General features: G+C 45.3%; 2 protein-coding genes across 2 annotated transcripts in view; one reads left to right on the forward strand and one right to left on the reverse strand.

The window, feature by feature from the left end:
- The first annotated feature begins 1,053 nt into the window (after positions 1-1,053).
- On the forward strand, positions 1,054-4,047 carry CHRAC1 (chromatin accessibility complex subunit 1). Its single transcript, XM_068672720.1, has 3 exons — positions 1,054-1,240; positions 2,125-2,251; positions 3,101-4,047. The coding sequence occupies exons 1-3, from the start codon at positions 1,100-1,102 to the stop codon at positions 3,244-3,246; spliced, it is 414 nt and encodes a 137-aa protein (XP_068528821.1). The 5' UTR covers positions 1,054-1,099; the 3' UTR covers positions 3,247-4,047.
- An 837-nt stretch (positions 4,048-4,884) lies between these two features.
- AGO2 (argonaute RISC catalytic component 2) overlaps positions 4,885-15,989 on the reverse strand; it is a 54,447-nt gene continuing 43,342 nt past the window's right edge. The window contains exon 19 of the mRNA XM_068672721.1: positions 4,885-15,772. Within this exon, the coding sequence (XP_068528822.1) occupies positions 15,664-15,772 (109 nt within the window). The 3' untranslated portion in view covers positions 4,885-15,663. The remainder of the gene's footprint in view (positions 15,773-15,989) is intronic.

Here is a 15,989-nt window from a genome sequence, read left to right on the forward strand (position 1 = left end):
CTGCTGAAGGTGCTCCCTTCCATTAATAATCCAGTGTCATCTGTATGAAAGCCCTGTCCTTGTGTATTTGCCAAATTCTCTATCAGCTCATAATACTGAGTTCAAAAATCCCCTATATTTTCCATTTCATGTGATACTTTGCAGATGCATCCCTTTCTACCTAAATTCCACGTGAACTGTTACTGCATGCTATGGGCAAGCTCCCACGGATCCCTCCCATGCTAAGTAGAGATCAAATTAGTGGTCTTTGCAGATTTCTCACCACAAGCGACCAGGCAAACCAATTGTGAGGCACACTGGAAACCCTTAATTAAAGCCGTTAATGAAACCAAGTGCTCTGCCACTCAGTGGGAGCACAGCAGCTCTTTTCCATAGTGGACTTCTGGCTCCAATGGCATCAGAAACAGAACTTTTGGGTCACTCGGGGAAAATAAGGGTGAATGCTGTGCATGTGGGGAACGTGTTAATAATATTAATTAAGCCACTACCCCGTAATGAGGTAGTGGTGTCTGGGTGCCCTCCGCACCCCAACATAGCTCTGACAGGTGTTGGGATCACCAGACAGCATTCCCTACCACCGTACACCAGCAGCTAAAGAGGTGTTTAGCGGCTTGTAATTACGGTTTAAGTTAATAACTCTGTAGCCACCGGCCTGTAATTGGGTTACACACAGGATGAGCCTATTTGCCATTAAACACAACTTCCCCACGCTTGTATTGCGGCCCACAAAGGGAATTTAATAAAGGGGAAGTTCTGGGGCTGCCCCTGCCCGTTCTGGGGTCAGTTTAGGCCCGGGACAACCCGCCCAAAGCGCTGAGGGAGCCGCGGGGGTGTCCGCCATCCCCGGGCCGCCTCAGCGAGGCGCCGCCATCTCCTCAGCGCCGCGGGCAGCCCGCGGTGCACCACGGGACTTGTAGTCCTCCCGCCGCCGGGGGAGCGGGCGGGCAGAGCAGCGCGGCCTCACGGGAGTTGTAGTCCCGCCGGCGCCCGCCGCCGGCACCGCGCCGCTCCCCGCTGCCCGCGGGGAACTACAACTCCCAGCGGGCCGCGCGGCGGCGGCCGCCCATTTCTTCGGCGGGCCGGCCGGGGCGGGCATAAGATGGCGGCCAGGTTGAGCGGCGGCGGTGGGGAGCACCGGCTGGTGTCGCTGCCCCTGTCCCGCATCCGAGTGATCATGAAGAGCTCCCCGGAGGTCTCCAGCATCAACCAGGACGCGCTCTTCCTCACCGCCAAGGCCACGGTACCGGCTGCTCCCTCTCTGTGCCCTCCCGGGCCCGCTCCTCCTCCTCCTCCTCCTCCATGAGGCGAGGCGCTGAGGGGCGGCTCGGGGTCAGCCCCGGGGCTCTGGGGGCTGCTGCCGCCTCCTGTCCGGTCAGCAGGGTCTAATTAGCTCTGGGGGGCTCATAGTGCAGGCAGCAGGAGCAGGGGGGTGATCGTCCCCCTGTGCTCTGCTCTGCTGAGGCCGCACCTCGAGTGCTGGGATCAGTTTTGGGCCCCTCACTACAAGAAGGACATCGAGGCCCTGGAGCGTGGCCAGAGAAGGGCTAAGAAGCTGGTGAAGGGCCTGGAACACAAGTCCTGTGAGGAACTGGGGGTGTTCAGTCTAAAGAGGAGGCTCAGGGGAGACCTCATTGCTCTCTGCCTGAAAGGAAGCTGTGGGGAGCTGGGGGTCGGCCTCTTCTCACAGGTAATCAGTGATAGGACGAGAGGGAATGGCCTCAAGTTGTGCCAGGGGAGGTTCAGGTTGGAAATGAGGAGACATTTCTGCTCAGCAAGAGCAGTCAGGCACTGGGATGGGTTGCCCAGGGAGGTGGTGGAGTCACCGTCCCTGGGGGTGTTCAGGGAAAGGTTGGGCCTGGTGCTTAGGGACGTGGTTCAGTGGTGATACTGGCAGCACAATGATAGTTGAACCAGATGGTCTTGGAGCTCTTTTCCAACCTTAATGATTCTATGAGTCCATATCCTGACTTTCTGAGGTGTATCAAGCCCTTCTCAAATGAGTGGGTCTCTGCACAGGGTGCCCTGTATGTGTACAGTTAAATGTGGTGGTTTTGCCTTTGGGGATTAAAGAGAACTGCTGCCAGCTCTGTATCTGAATTCTTACTACTTGCTTCAACTCTTTAGGAGCTTTTTGTCCAGTATTTGGCATCCTACTCCTACAAACACGGCCGAGGCAAGGAGAAGAACGCTCTGACTTACAGTGACCTGTCGCATACTGCAGAAGAGTGTGAAACCTTCCAGTTCCTTGCAGGTATCTATGGAGTGACAGGAAATCCAGTCAAATTGGGAAAATGAAGCCTTGTCCTCACAAAACAACTCAGTGAGAGCACAACCCTCCTGCATGGTTGTTAATCTTTTATATAACGTTAAAATGGAACTCATAAGCTATGTCACTGACAACCCTTCTTTGGCAATAGAGATTTTTGTGGTGTTTCCAATTTATACACGGCTAATTAGTGCTCAGCATATTGCCATAAGCCTTCCACAACTCCATTTGAAAGCGCTCAGCCTATAAAACAAGATCAGTGCACGTCTTTGGTACAAATTACATGGCTCACAAATTATACCTTTAAATCGGTGAGTCCTGTTTCTCGAAGTGATTCATCGTATGCTTCCTCTCCCTGTTTTAATCTGTGTATACAAGGTATACACGCGTGTGCACGCTTCAAACTTGTAATTTTGTTGTAACAATTGGCTCGGAAAAGTTATCAGCATAGGATATAAAGTGAGAAGGAGACATTGTTAGGCTGGGCTTTCTCAGGGCCCTTTTTATTGTCCTGAATGGAGAAAACCTGTTTTTATAGGACATAAATAAGGTCGTTGTCCTACTGAATCCGTCAGAGGTGGCTGAGCACTCCATTTTACATCAAATAAATAACATTCCTTGTGCTATGCGTGGGTAATTCCTTTCTTTTAGTACAGCTGTATAGACTGATTTTATTATAGCTGTCAGACTAATTAATCTGGTTATTAAATAATAATGTAAAATGAACAAAAAAAGCCTCTTTTAGGCTGTTTCAGTAGTGGTATGAATGCAACATTACGAATGAGCCAACTGAAGTTTCAAACTGACTCTAACAGAAGCAATTCTGCCTTCCAGATATCCTGCCAAAGAAGATCCTAGCTAGCAAATACCTAAAAATGCTCGAAAAAGAGAAGCGAGATGGAGAAGTGGGGGAAGGTGAAGAGGAGGATGAGGAGGAAGATGATGAAGACGAAGCTGTGGGTGAAGATGTTGGGTCTTAAGGCTAGAGGAGAACTACTTCGTAGCTGATCCGTTCTCTGTTGTATAAAGGATGCTATTTTTGTGACTGAGATTCCAGAAGCTGGATATATTTATATACTGAGCCATTTGCTTTTGCTTTAAGAAGTTTAAAAGAAATTGAACTTTGGTCCTTGCTGAAGAATGGAATTCTTCCCTCGGAAAACTCGGTGGGGAAGAGAAATGCTCACGTAAATTTGACAGAACTCACTGAGGCAATTCACAATGGGACTTCTTCAGACAATCCTTACCAAATTTACAAGTCCTTCAGGGCAGCTTTCAGTCCAAAAGCTGTTTCAGCTCTCTAGGAGGGGGCTCTACCCCAGTTTCTTTCTCCTCAGAGTGGGAAAATGAGGGGAGGGGAGGTGTTTTACACAGTATCTTACTGTCTGCTGTCCTGGCCTTCTCTGAAAAGTGTTGTGTAAAACTGGAACGCAGCCCCCAGGGGTGTCCCTGCGCAGAAATGGGGAGAGGATGAGAGCCCTTCTGAGAGCTGGTGTGGTTCGGTGGCTGTGGTGGTAAGAAAATAGATAGCTAACGTTAGAAAACGATGTAAATATGTACATGGAGAACCTTGCTCTGTACCCAGCTCTCCACGTCTGCAGTGTGTCTGTGGTGTCTGACAAAACACGTGTTGTTTGAGGCCTGGTAAAGGTGGGTTGTTGAGAGTGAACCATTCACCATTTAAGTGAGAGCTGGATTATTTTTTTTTACACTATAAAGGTAACTTTCCTGTGTACAACTTTATATGCGACTTTGAAATAAACGTTTTTTATGAAAAGTGACAGCTGAGGTGCCTTGGTTTGTTGAGCCCAGAGCAGGCCGAGGGGAGGCCTCATGGCAGCCTGCAGCTCCCTCACGAAGGGAGCGGAGGGGCAGGCGCTGAGCTCTGCTCTCTGGGGACAGCGACAGGACCCGAGGGAACGGCATGGAGCTGGGACAGGGGAGGGTCAGGCTGGGGGTTAGGGAAAGGTTCTGCACCCAGAGGTATCACTGGAGAACCCCAAAAAAACACCTGAGTTGTCTTTAAGAGCCACAAGGTCTCAGGGTAGCGCCCCGGAGCCATAGCTAAGGCCCAGCACCACCACATTACCTCAGGTGGACCATAACTAGGGCATGGAGAGCTCCAAAACAGCTGCAGCACGGAGGGCTGCATGCTGGCAGCTGTATTTTGAGGTAAAGACATCAGATGTGATCATTTTTAGGACATACACACACTTACGGCACTTACCATTGGGCTTAGTTTCAGAATTGCATTTTCCACCAGCAGTTCTGCCTTGGGAGCTGCTCCAGCTGCCTGTAATGCTGAAAAGGGTTCTTGGAGCCGGGCTGTTACAGAGCACAATTATCATTGATGTGATGTGCCCAGGGGCACGTGGCAGAGCATGGACCAGAACTTCAAGGTATTCAGGTGACAGAGAGATTCTCTCCTCTCCCAAAAAACAGCCCAAAACCAGCACATTTAAACCTGAATTGTGATTTAACAGGGGACATCACCTTGGTTCTGCCACCAGGATTTTTACCTGAGCTGCAGACTGCAGCAATCGATAATTTTACATTTCACAGTGCACAAGTAACTGCAAAAAACAAGTCAAATGGAAGAAAGACAGCAAACAAGCCCGTAAAGATGAGGAATTTTATTTTATTGACATACTATGAGGCAAAACAAAATTGACACCATACAAAATAACTTTATAAAATATCATTCACATCATTATTTTGTCAGGAATTACAGCATTCTGAGCTTGTTACGAGTCTTATGTTTTGAGGTGAGAAACACTATGCTAGGTCTTTAGTATTAGTTGTATATATACAGTAAGAAACCAGAACAGAAACTGTTAGGTTTTTTCATGAGTTTATTGCAAAAGTAGTGCAAAACTATTTTACCTTGCAAGCTGTAAAACAAACTTGGAAAAGGACCCACCGAAGCTTAAAAACACGACAATAAATGCTCCACTTCACAGCCTTTGAAGCTTCCTTCAATGGTTCTCAACAGCAATTCCCCCTCTTTGCACGTTTTTCGGATTCCCCTGGCTGGGAAAGGCAGAGGTGGAAGAACCTCTGGTGGGATCCTACTCCGTGCCAGGGCCCGATGCTCACCAAGCCTTAATTCGGGCAGCTCGGCACCCCCAAAACATTGACCAACAGGGGAAATTTGGTCCCTTTGGCTTTTTCCCCAACACGCTGCCCCTCTCCCCATCCCTACTTGAGAAAAGAGTCCCGAAAGCGGTACGAGCACGCCGAGGGCTAGGAACACCTATTGTCTGTTTTCGGGGGATAAAATCCTTTTCCTGAAGTCTACGGAAAGTGAATTTCCTCGTGGTCCCCCCCCTCCCCGTTGCGTACACGATGCAGGGCAACCCCCCCCCCCCGAGCTCCTGCATGAAACCAAGGACGGACACTACACCCTACGAGCTCGACAGAAAACACCGCTCTAAAAAAATGCTACCGGGGTCCCCCGAAGCAAAACAGGTAGCTAGAAATCTACTAAAAAATAAAAATACAAAAATTAAAAGCAAACAAATGCTACATGAAAAATGTGAAAGGAACAAAATGCAGCATATTCAGGCTTTTTTTTTTTTATTTATTTTTTCTTGAGGTACCTATATAAATATTACCTTCTGCCCAAAGTACTATTGGTTTTGTTAAAAAACTAAAGTCCTTATCTCGAGCCAATTGCAGGGCATACATTATTACTGAGAAAGTGCAACCATGCTGATAATTTATCTGCAGCATATTAAAGGATGAGTAGAGGCTTTAGAAAATATAGCTTAAGTATAGACCTGATGGAGCAGTTTTATAAAAACATTTAACAGAGGCATCTTCCTTTTGTTCGAGTCTCTCTGCAGCCGAAAGCCGTAGGAAACAGCTTTGAAGTCCTGCCAGCCCGGCCTGTCAGCACTTGTACAGTTCCATACATAGATTTTCCTTTAATATTTAAACTAAATACAATTCTACAGAAAAAAGATTTCCCCCTCTGTATTAAGCATTGGTAGAAAGTCGATTTTTTATTTCATTTTTTTTTTAAACTTCAAAAAATGATAGTATATCACAACTTAAATTTCCCCAAAAGGCTTATTTTTTAAGTAAAAAAGGCTTACATAGTAGAAAAACTTATACATAGTTGTAAACTGTTAGATATAAAACTGTGTGGAAAAGTCAAATTACATTTGATTCCCTTCCCCTTACCCATGGATCCCTTCATTTTTTTTTTTATATATATTCATATTTTTTATATATATGCACACAGAGGTGCCCACACAGCTATATGCTGTATGTGCACCTATGTTATATATGCATATATAGAGATATAAATCTATATATCTCGGGTGGGAAGTATTCATTTCAAAAACTTCTTTATTGGGTATTTCTCTTTGCCTAGTTCTGCTCTGATACTGTACACTTTACGGTTCGATACACTGAAAAATATTCTCCAATTTGCTAAAAATATGCTGCTTTTCTCTTCTTTTTTTTTTTTAAGCTCTGCGGTTAAAATTCGTCTGCTGTTTCCGATCAAGAGCAATGACTTTTGATTGTTACGCACTGGGAAGAAACACAAAGGCACAAAGAAGAAAAACTGAACGACAACGTTGTTGTTTCTAAAGAAGAAACCCAAAAGGTTTTGGTTTGCAAACGACCGCCTCCGCCCCGAGGTCGGCCGGCACGCGCAGTTTGGTCGCTTTTTTTTTTTTTTTTTTTTTTGCCAATCTCGTCGACAATTTGAGTTCATAGCACCCAACTGTTGAAATGAGGTAGATCCAAATCGAAAAAGAAAGCTGGGTCCCCAACCCGCCACGTGATTTGCCCCCTGGCCCTAACATTTGAAGGATCAGATGTCAGCCGGAGAAGCGCAAGCGATGGCACTACCTGAAGCAAGCACGGATCTCGAGAACGGTTGGATTTGGGTTGCTTTTGTCCCTTTTCACTGCAAAATTTCAGCAATCCTCCTTCGGGCTGAGATTTCCTAGCAGGGGGAGGGAGGAGAAGATGCCTAACGCAAGGAGCTGAGATTTCAGAAAGCCCGTTTTTGGGGCAGACTGCCCGAGAAACGCAGAGAGCCCGGCTCCTGTAGGGCAACGCCAGCGCCTGAGGAGGTCGGTCACAGTATAGAGATCTACAGGTTTTTCCCTTTCCTTCTCAGATGAGCCTTCCTTTATCCGAGTTTAGCTTTCGAGGAGGATCCTACTCTGGTTAAACAGTATTTTTGCCTGCTCTGAGAAAATCTGATGAATTTATCCATTTATTTTTTTTGTTAAGGCTTAATTCAAAGCGGCGCCGCCACGCAGCGTTATGCCAACACCGAGCCACGGCCAACGCGTCTCCCCAACACATCTACACAAAACCCCGCCGGCTCTGGGGAACATAAAGCACCACTTCATCTACACCATCAACCCTACAATGCCTCTGATGCGTTTAAAACTCAGTCAAGGGGTTGTGTGTGACAAGTGCTTACCCCAACAGCGCTACATCATTTACACACCGCAAGCACGAGACGTTTTAATACGGATGCAACACGCAAGCTAGCCAACAAATACTTAGTACCACTTGAAATGAGGCCCTTAACATCTTAGGTTTTTCTTTTTTTTTGTTGTTTTTTCTTCTTTCAAAAAAAGTAAACTTTACACGGTCATAAAAGCGTTTGGATTCGAGGGAGCACGTCCAACGGGAAACTTCCGAGTTCCTTTTTTGGTTGGTTTTGAGTTATTTTATAAAAATAAAGAAATGAAAATCTTCCAGGACAGGGGTTTTAATAGATGTCAGTTAAGTCTGCAAGGTACCAAACTTAAGGGAAAAAAAAAAAAAGAGGGGGGGGATTTAATCAATACATTCTCTTTTCCACCTCGCCCTTCCGTGACCAAGTCAACCACCTGGCCACGTAGACGCCTGGGGTGAGGTCTCTATTTACAAACTGCCCCGAAAGTTGGAGGTTTTGGGATTGTACAGACTAACAACGGGCTATGGAAGCCAGTGAGATTGTGCTTATTGTTCCCCAAAAAGCTCTGCCTTCACACCTTCGTGTCTGAGCACTATTTTTGATTTTGCATCTCCCTATAAAAAAAAAGCACGGCTTTCCCAGGTGCTTGCTAGTAATCACCCCTTAAGTATATCTGCCATCTGCAAATCCATCCATTATCTTACCCTTCAGCCCCATAAAATCAAAAAAACACTGTTTTTGCTGCCCCAAGCTCGATAGCAAAGGATGGGGAAAACACAACAACCTTCAGTTAAGCTGGAGACATTCTGGGGATTGAACACTGACAGGCAATTTCAGATCAGTTGAGGATTCAAGTTGGCCAGGCAATTAGAGATGCGGTATTTACATCAAAATAAGACGGCAAAATTGTCACTTGTAAATGAGATGAGGAGTTCAAGGGGTCAGTTTCAGGAGAAAGTGAGAATCACGATCAATTAGGGTCAAAGAGGGTCAAAAAATTAGGGTCAATCACGATCAATGTCGGCCACAGAGGTGAGATTTTGGGGTCCCCACCATGCATGGACCAAGCAAAACCAGGCAGTTCTACGTATGCTGCTAAGAGGGGAGCTTCCTCCCTTGGTGCAGAAACAGGAAAAGCTGATAGGAAAAGAATAGGATCCCGATTACACAGTGTGGGGTTTTTTATTTTCCTGCTAGGAAATGTAAGCTAACAAAGTCAAGACAAAGAGGAGCGGGCAGGGGAGTAGGAACTCCCAAGGTTGCTTGCTGACCTTTTCACAATTCATGCTTGCCAAGCACAGGCAGGCATAAAATGGTCGGAAATGTTTAAATTAATGCTTCAGGGACAATTAATAGGCTCGTTCCTAGGTTAGCTGTATCTGTAACTGCTGCTGCTGGGCAGAGCAGCTATTCCAGCAGGTATTTCAGGTCCTAAAGGAGGAAAAAATAGAGCAAAACTAAAGCAACCTGGTCCAGCAACACATCCAGACCAAATCTGAGGTGCTCTGCGATGCCGAGAGCAGAAGGCAGCTTTTGGGAACTGCCTGCCAGCCTTCCCGTTAAGGGGGAAGGGGCTGGAAGATGCCAGCAGGATCTGCGGGGAAGCCAGAAGGAAAACAAAGTGTTGCTTGCTGTCGCCTCAATGAGTGCGTATTTGGCAGATTTCTGGTAGAAATGGTTCACCTGGCCTCCCTCATCATTTTAAGGGGATGTGCTCACAATCCCCTGCCTGCACAGGGAATCCTCTTCCAGGCCACAGCAACGTCAATAGTGTCTATGGATCCACAAAACCAGGCTGTAGTGAAATATTTTCCAAAAGCAGCTATTTACCCTAGAGCAAAATCCTCTTCTTCGTGCTTTGGGGAAGGGGTTGTGAAGTTAGAATGAAGAACTGAACAAAGTGTTCAGGATTTTACCCTGTTCAATCATTACCGAGCTTATTTATTCCGTCACTCGCCATCGCTCAGCAAGAATTCTTCCCAAAAGCCACAACTTCATCCCCGCCACCGACAGGCTTCGTTAGTGTCTACGGCCAAAGATTAAAAGTGATGAAATGGCAGGTAACAGAACGTATTTTTTTTGTTTCAGACTCAAAATATATCTCAAGCACCTTGATGTCACTTGCAGTGAAAGCATGACATTTGTTGGCCAACAGCTGAAAGACGAGAAGAGGCTTTGCTTGGAAGCAAGAGTGTCCAAAGCCAGCAAGTGAACGGGGAGGTGACACCGAGTTGCTTCTATCAGATGACCCTGCACAAGAAGAAACGCACCAGGCGTGATGTGCCGAGCTCTTTCTGAAACCTCAGCACCTTTTTCTGAACCTCAGCACCACCTTTGCACCAGCACAAGCCACGCCGACACCTTCGGAAGACAAGAGGAGCGAAAAGGAGATGTTTAGGATCACAGTATGGCACCGCTGGTTCTCCAGCATGTAACAGCAAAAATAAAGAGTTCCTCAGGGAGCGTTTTGGCTGCTGAGTAGTAGGCTCACTTCAGAAATTCATTTATCTGTGGAGGAATTGAGGAGGTAGCCTTGAACTGCATCTGCTCGCTAACTAACAACCACCTTCCGTAGTGATTTGGCCGAGCCGTTACATTCATCTGAACGCTGCAGGCAAGGAAATAACAAAGCAGCAGCAACTGAAAGAGACAAAAGGAGATAAAACTGGTTCTGTGCCACACACACGATGAGCCCCAGCTCCTTGGGATTCAACGCAACACCTCGGAGGGATGCAGCTCCGGTCACTGACCCGCCGGAGACAAAAATTTGGGTTTTATATCCATAAATCGCAGCCCAAATCCCTGTTACCCTGCTAATTCTGCCCCGCAGACCGGTTCTCCTCAACACGACACGGGAATCAAATGCTGAAGGAAGCCGGGAAGACGCAGCAGGACAACAACTGGAGCTGAGAGCACAGACACTGCATTAATTAATCAGCTAATTGCTACCAAGGATTGGCAAACGCCCCCTAACGAAGCAACTGTGGCCTCAGATTCACACCCTAACGCAAACGAAGCACAACAACATTTAGAAGCAAAGCTCATAGCTCAACACTGTAAAATATGGCAGTATTCCTACAACGTAAGAGCAAGGAAGGGCATCCACAGCACTGCAGGCTTTGCTGTCCGTAGCACTATTTACAGTATCTTTAAAGAGCTACAGCAGATGGGAGGACAAAAAAAAGTCTTACAGTAAAAAGGGAGTTTAAAAACAATCAGTGCAATTACCTTCTACTTGAAGTTTTCCTTAAGACTGCACGTATGCAACAAGAAGCGTTGCCAAATGTATGTAAAAGTTTTAAAAAAACATAGTACTGTCCTGTATTAGGGAGAGAGAGAGCCACACCGTCAGGAAAAACAACACAAAACAAAAACAGATGCTACTGTAGGAGAGCATTAAAAAGTAGGAAAAAAAACTGATTTTCCTACATTGGTATTGAGTGTGAAAAACAGAACAAGATTTTTTTTTTTACATTCCTTTTTTGGGTGTAAAAGGTATTTAAAAGAAAAAACAATCCCCTATGGGTTATCTGTGCCACCAGCAATGATAACTGGGTGACATCAAGAGGCAACGATGTCCCCATTTGCACCTCCATGTAGTTTTACAAGTGGTCTATTAATGCCTGGACAAGAGATGTTAAAAATGGACAGAGGCTGCAGGAGTTATTGATAGTCGGATTTCAAGCTAAAGCTTAGCAACATTTTTGCTTAAATAATCAGGGAACGTAATGCCTGGATGAAGATCAGAAATGTGTAGTACAAATTTCTTGTTTTAAACTTAGGTACCTGTAGGTTTTCCATGCTAGCTGCAGCAGGTTAACACACAAAACCTTCCCTAACAGCTTAGGTAAACGACTAATCCCAAACCTTTCCCACCTGCCAGATCTAAACCCAAGGAAATTAATATGCCAAAGCTTCTGCAACGTGGAAGATCGTTGATTTTAAGTCAGCAATCCAAACATTGAAGCAGCCTAACTCGAAGCGAGTCAGGAGGAGGAGTCGTAATAAAAAGAAGTGATCAGTGCACGCGGCCATACCAGCAGTTACGGTTGCATAGGGCTATCTGGAAGGCCAAACTGATGTAAGGCTGAGAGAAATCCCCCTACTAAATCCCCCTCCTTCCTACATTTCACAGTGGGACATCTGCTCCTAAGGACTGACCGAAGAAGAGGCAGAGCGGACATTATCTGATGGAGCCAAGGGAGCAGAAGTTTCTCACACCAGGTAATACTGTATTACAGCCCGTACATTAAAAGAGAGGAGTTTTAAAGTATTTTAGTCTTTGTTACTACGTTGTGATTGTCACAGAACCACACGCTTTGGGAGGGCTCTTTGGAGATGCCAAGGCCCCTGCCCAAAGCAGGCCCAGCAGATCGGAGCCTTCCCAAGGACAGAGATCCACAACCTGCTCCAGTATTTGGGTATTTCTCTTTCTATAGTGTTACCATTTCAGTACAAAGCCAGCAAAGCAACCCATAGCGGGCAACTCATTCATAATACCTCTTCACCTCCTGAGCACCCTCTTAAAGATGAGCTGCACCAAAATAAATACTGCAGGACTGCCACCCGTCACTTTGTCCCTAACGGCGCTGATGCCTGGAAGGGGAAGGAGATATTTTCCTCACCAGGGTGCCATCAGGATCAGCTTTCAGCCCGCTGAGCACCAGGACAGGCTGCACCAACAGCAAAAGGTCACTGTCAGGGACATAACGGGGAGCAAATGCAATGGAAGAGGTCCTGCCCAGTGCTCTTTTGCAACTGCAGCCACGCAGCTCCTCTGCACGGCCTCGGAGAACAGCTGCCAGGAGGTAAAACACTTTGGGTTATTGCTGGCCTGAGCTGCACAGTGACTTAGTGGTTATAACTGCCCGCCTCAGCCACGACTTCGGCAGCAGGAGTACGTGAGAGATGGAGACGTCTTCAGCGTTGCGTTTACCTGAGATATTGCTGCTCTTACAAAACACAAAACAGGAGAAAGGGGTAAAAAAAATAAAAATAGGAGTAGGGGTTTAGGTGTCTGTCAGCCTCCTCCCCTTTTTGTGAGGGACAGGAGAGGTTTTGAGTATGACAAATATTGCCAGAAAATAGCTCCTGGGCTTATAGCACGCTGCTTTTCCAAGTATAATACTTCATCAAAAGTTTTTAGAAAAATGCTCTAAGTTAGTCATTAATTCGCCACCGGGGCAGGGGCAGCAGGGGAAAGGAGGGAGAAGTCAAGCTGTTGACTTCGTGGCACCGGAGGCTTAAAAACCTGTGCAAGGTAGAAATGTGCCGAGCCTGAAATGCACGCAACCATCCCAAGTTCTTCACACTGCAGGTGGGAAAGCTACACAAAACTCCTGGTCTTTCCAAGAGGATGCAGAGATGAGAGCTACACTGAGATTACAGGGTCTGCCTGATAGCCCTTCTGCAACAGCCCAAAGAATGCATCCTAAATAGGGTGCAGGAAGTCCTACAGTCTGCTCCAGAAATAAGATTTGGGGGTGAAGACAGATTCTGCCCTCTTAGCCTGACCTGACCACCGTAAAGTCCTTGGATCAAGTCCTTTATTCCAGATCTGCAGGGAGAGGGAAGAGGAGGATGAGATTCACATCCAAGAGGTCTCTGCAGGAAGAACAGCAAACAAAAATAACTGGCGCTTTATTTAAAAGTGTTCCATCTCTCCTATTTGTTAAGAATAATCCGTACAAAAATAATTCTGATATAAAACTCTGCCGAATTCAAACCTTGGCTGAAATCTGAAACTTCTCAAGCAAGCAGACGGAGAAGTGCAACGTGTCCCTTACGGAAAAGCCTCTGCAGCTTAGCAGCGCTTGTGAGGGAGGTATGTGCAACCTGGCTGGGAAACAGGAAGACAGACGATGCGACCTGGAACTTGCTTTCTGTTACACCAGCGTCATTTAAAAAAAAAAATAATAATCTAGGTTTACAAAACTGACCAAGAAGAAAATCTGACCCAGCAGCCCAATCAAGGAATGAGAACACCACAAACACCACTCCTCTGTTACTAGGATTCGCGTTATTTCACCTAAACACCACTGACAATCAACACTACGAGGTGTACGAAGTTATGTACCTACAGCTCTTTTTGCAGCACAGCTCGGGCATTTTCTAGCTTATTCGACAGCAACCAGGTTTAGTCCCTCTGCTATATGGCACAGAGCTCCGCGGGGGTTAAAGCTACGCACCCGCCTCAGTGGCTAGAGGTAAACGGACTCAGAGCAGTGACTGAGCTTCTGCTAAGAGAAAAAGGGGAAAAGACAACGCAAAAATGGAAGAGAAGGACATTTTCACAACCTGCCTCTTACCAATGTATTTAAGTTATCCTATGACGACGAACAAAATCAAGTCAACATCAACATTTCCTGGGCTTTTAACATTTCCTCCTAAACCTGCTTGTGGCATTGTAATTAGTGCAATGGTTTCCATATGGATTATGGTTTTCTTCTGAACCCAGTGTGCAAACTAACAGAAGCGTTTGTCTAACAATTATCAGCTTTAATTAATGCTTCTCCGAAGAGAATGGCAAAACTCTCACATTTACCATTGACCTTATGCATAATGAAGAGAGCTTCCCCTCCCTTCAAAAGTAAACTTCAGTTTCCTAAGATTTATCTTTACTGCATAGATTCTCTGACTTCTGTCTAAAATCACCAACAGTGAACCACTCTCCTCTCCCAGAGCGCCCGCTTCGCCAGTAACCAACACATAAATAAAAAAAAACAAGTGTTTTGTGCTTGAAAATACAGAATGTTGGTCTCGTGTGCGTCTCTGAACGGCACAGGTAAACCCTGCTCTGCTGTGTGCACGCTCGAAAAGCCCTTCTACACATTACAAGCTCCACAACACACACTGCACGTATCTCTGAGCTCTCACAAAGTCAGTTGCATATTTTTTTTTTTTTTTGCATTTGAAGAGTAATGTCCTCACGAGAAGGTTTTAATTTCTAAATCCAAAGCATTCTTGATATGTTAACAGAAGCATAATGAGCACTCCTTAGTAAATAAAAATAAATAATAGCATCTAGTCTATCACATTAATACTGTGAAACATATATAAAATTTACATTAATTCAAACATAACAGTGAAAGAAGATTGTACTGTATTTTATCACCACAGACCCGTATTCCTTAGAGACTTTGGAAAGTAAGTGTCACAGTCCTGTATGACAAATTCTAAAGTTAGCTGTCAGTGTGATTAAAAAAATCCTTTACAATTTTTGCTTCTCAAAAATGGCACGTCTTGCCAATCTAACTGGACCTATTAAAAGTTTAGGTACGAGTTTGTTTCTTTTTTTTTTTTAAATTCTTCTTTAGTCTATGAAAAAACATTTTTAAATGCAGCACAATAAAAAACATTCAAGAAACAAGCTTCAGAAAATACATTTGCCCTTAGACACAGAGAGAACAATCTTTGTAAGACAGTTGAAAACCAGGATTTTGTCACTCTTTTGAAAATAAACATTTTGTAAATGCATCTAGAATAATAGAGGCTTCATAAAGAGCCAAAAAACGCTTTGCTTTTTCTTTGTATTAAAAGCTAATTCACAGCATTTTTGCCCACCAACTTGAGTATGAATTAGATCTCTCCAAATTATTAAAAGCGGTTAAATGAATAGCAAACTGAACGAAGAGGTCGGTGTTTTGTTGCTTTGTTTTGTTTTTCCCTAAGCCCTGAGATCACAGCTCTTGGTTCAATTATAAAATATGGGTCTGTTTTATAACAGACAGCTTAGAGATTTTGGCAAACCACATTTCCAACAATCGTGGGGTTTGGTACAAGAACGCAGTTCACAATCAAGTCTGAAATTCTGGACGGAAGGCTTTCTTTGCAAATGGGAAAGAAATTAAGAGGCGTCCCTCATGGCTGGCTGTCACTGTAGCTTGGGCAACTGTTGGTCTAAGTGCAGCTGGTCTCATGTGAATCCAACTCTCTATTGTACTGAGTCGCTAAACATTAAAACATGTCAAGCAAAGTACATAGTGCGCAACGTGTCCTGATGAACTTGAACTGCTTTAGCAAGTGCTTGATGATCTCTGCCATTACTCTGACCCGAAGTGTGGCTGCCTTCAGCACTGAAAGAGAAGGGAGGGGGGGGGGTAAAAGGGAGGGCGAAAAGAAACCCTATTTAATCTGCCTCTCCTCACACGTAAGGTTTTCACGTCATTTATTTCTTCTGAACAGTTCATTGCCCTTAAAATACTATTGAAGTTCTGAAAAAACAGCACAGAAGCATACAGGAAGATCTCCTGCTTGTTGGCTTTGGTTCTTTTGTTTACTTTTGGTTTGTGG

Source organism: Anas acuta, chromosome 2 (genome assembly GCF_963932015.1).
Source record: "Anas acuta chromosome 2, bAnaAcu1.1, whole genome shotgun sequence".
In the NCBI taxonomy this organism is placed as follows: Eukaryota; Metazoa; Chordata; class Aves; order Anseriformes; family Anatidae; genus Anas; species Anas acuta.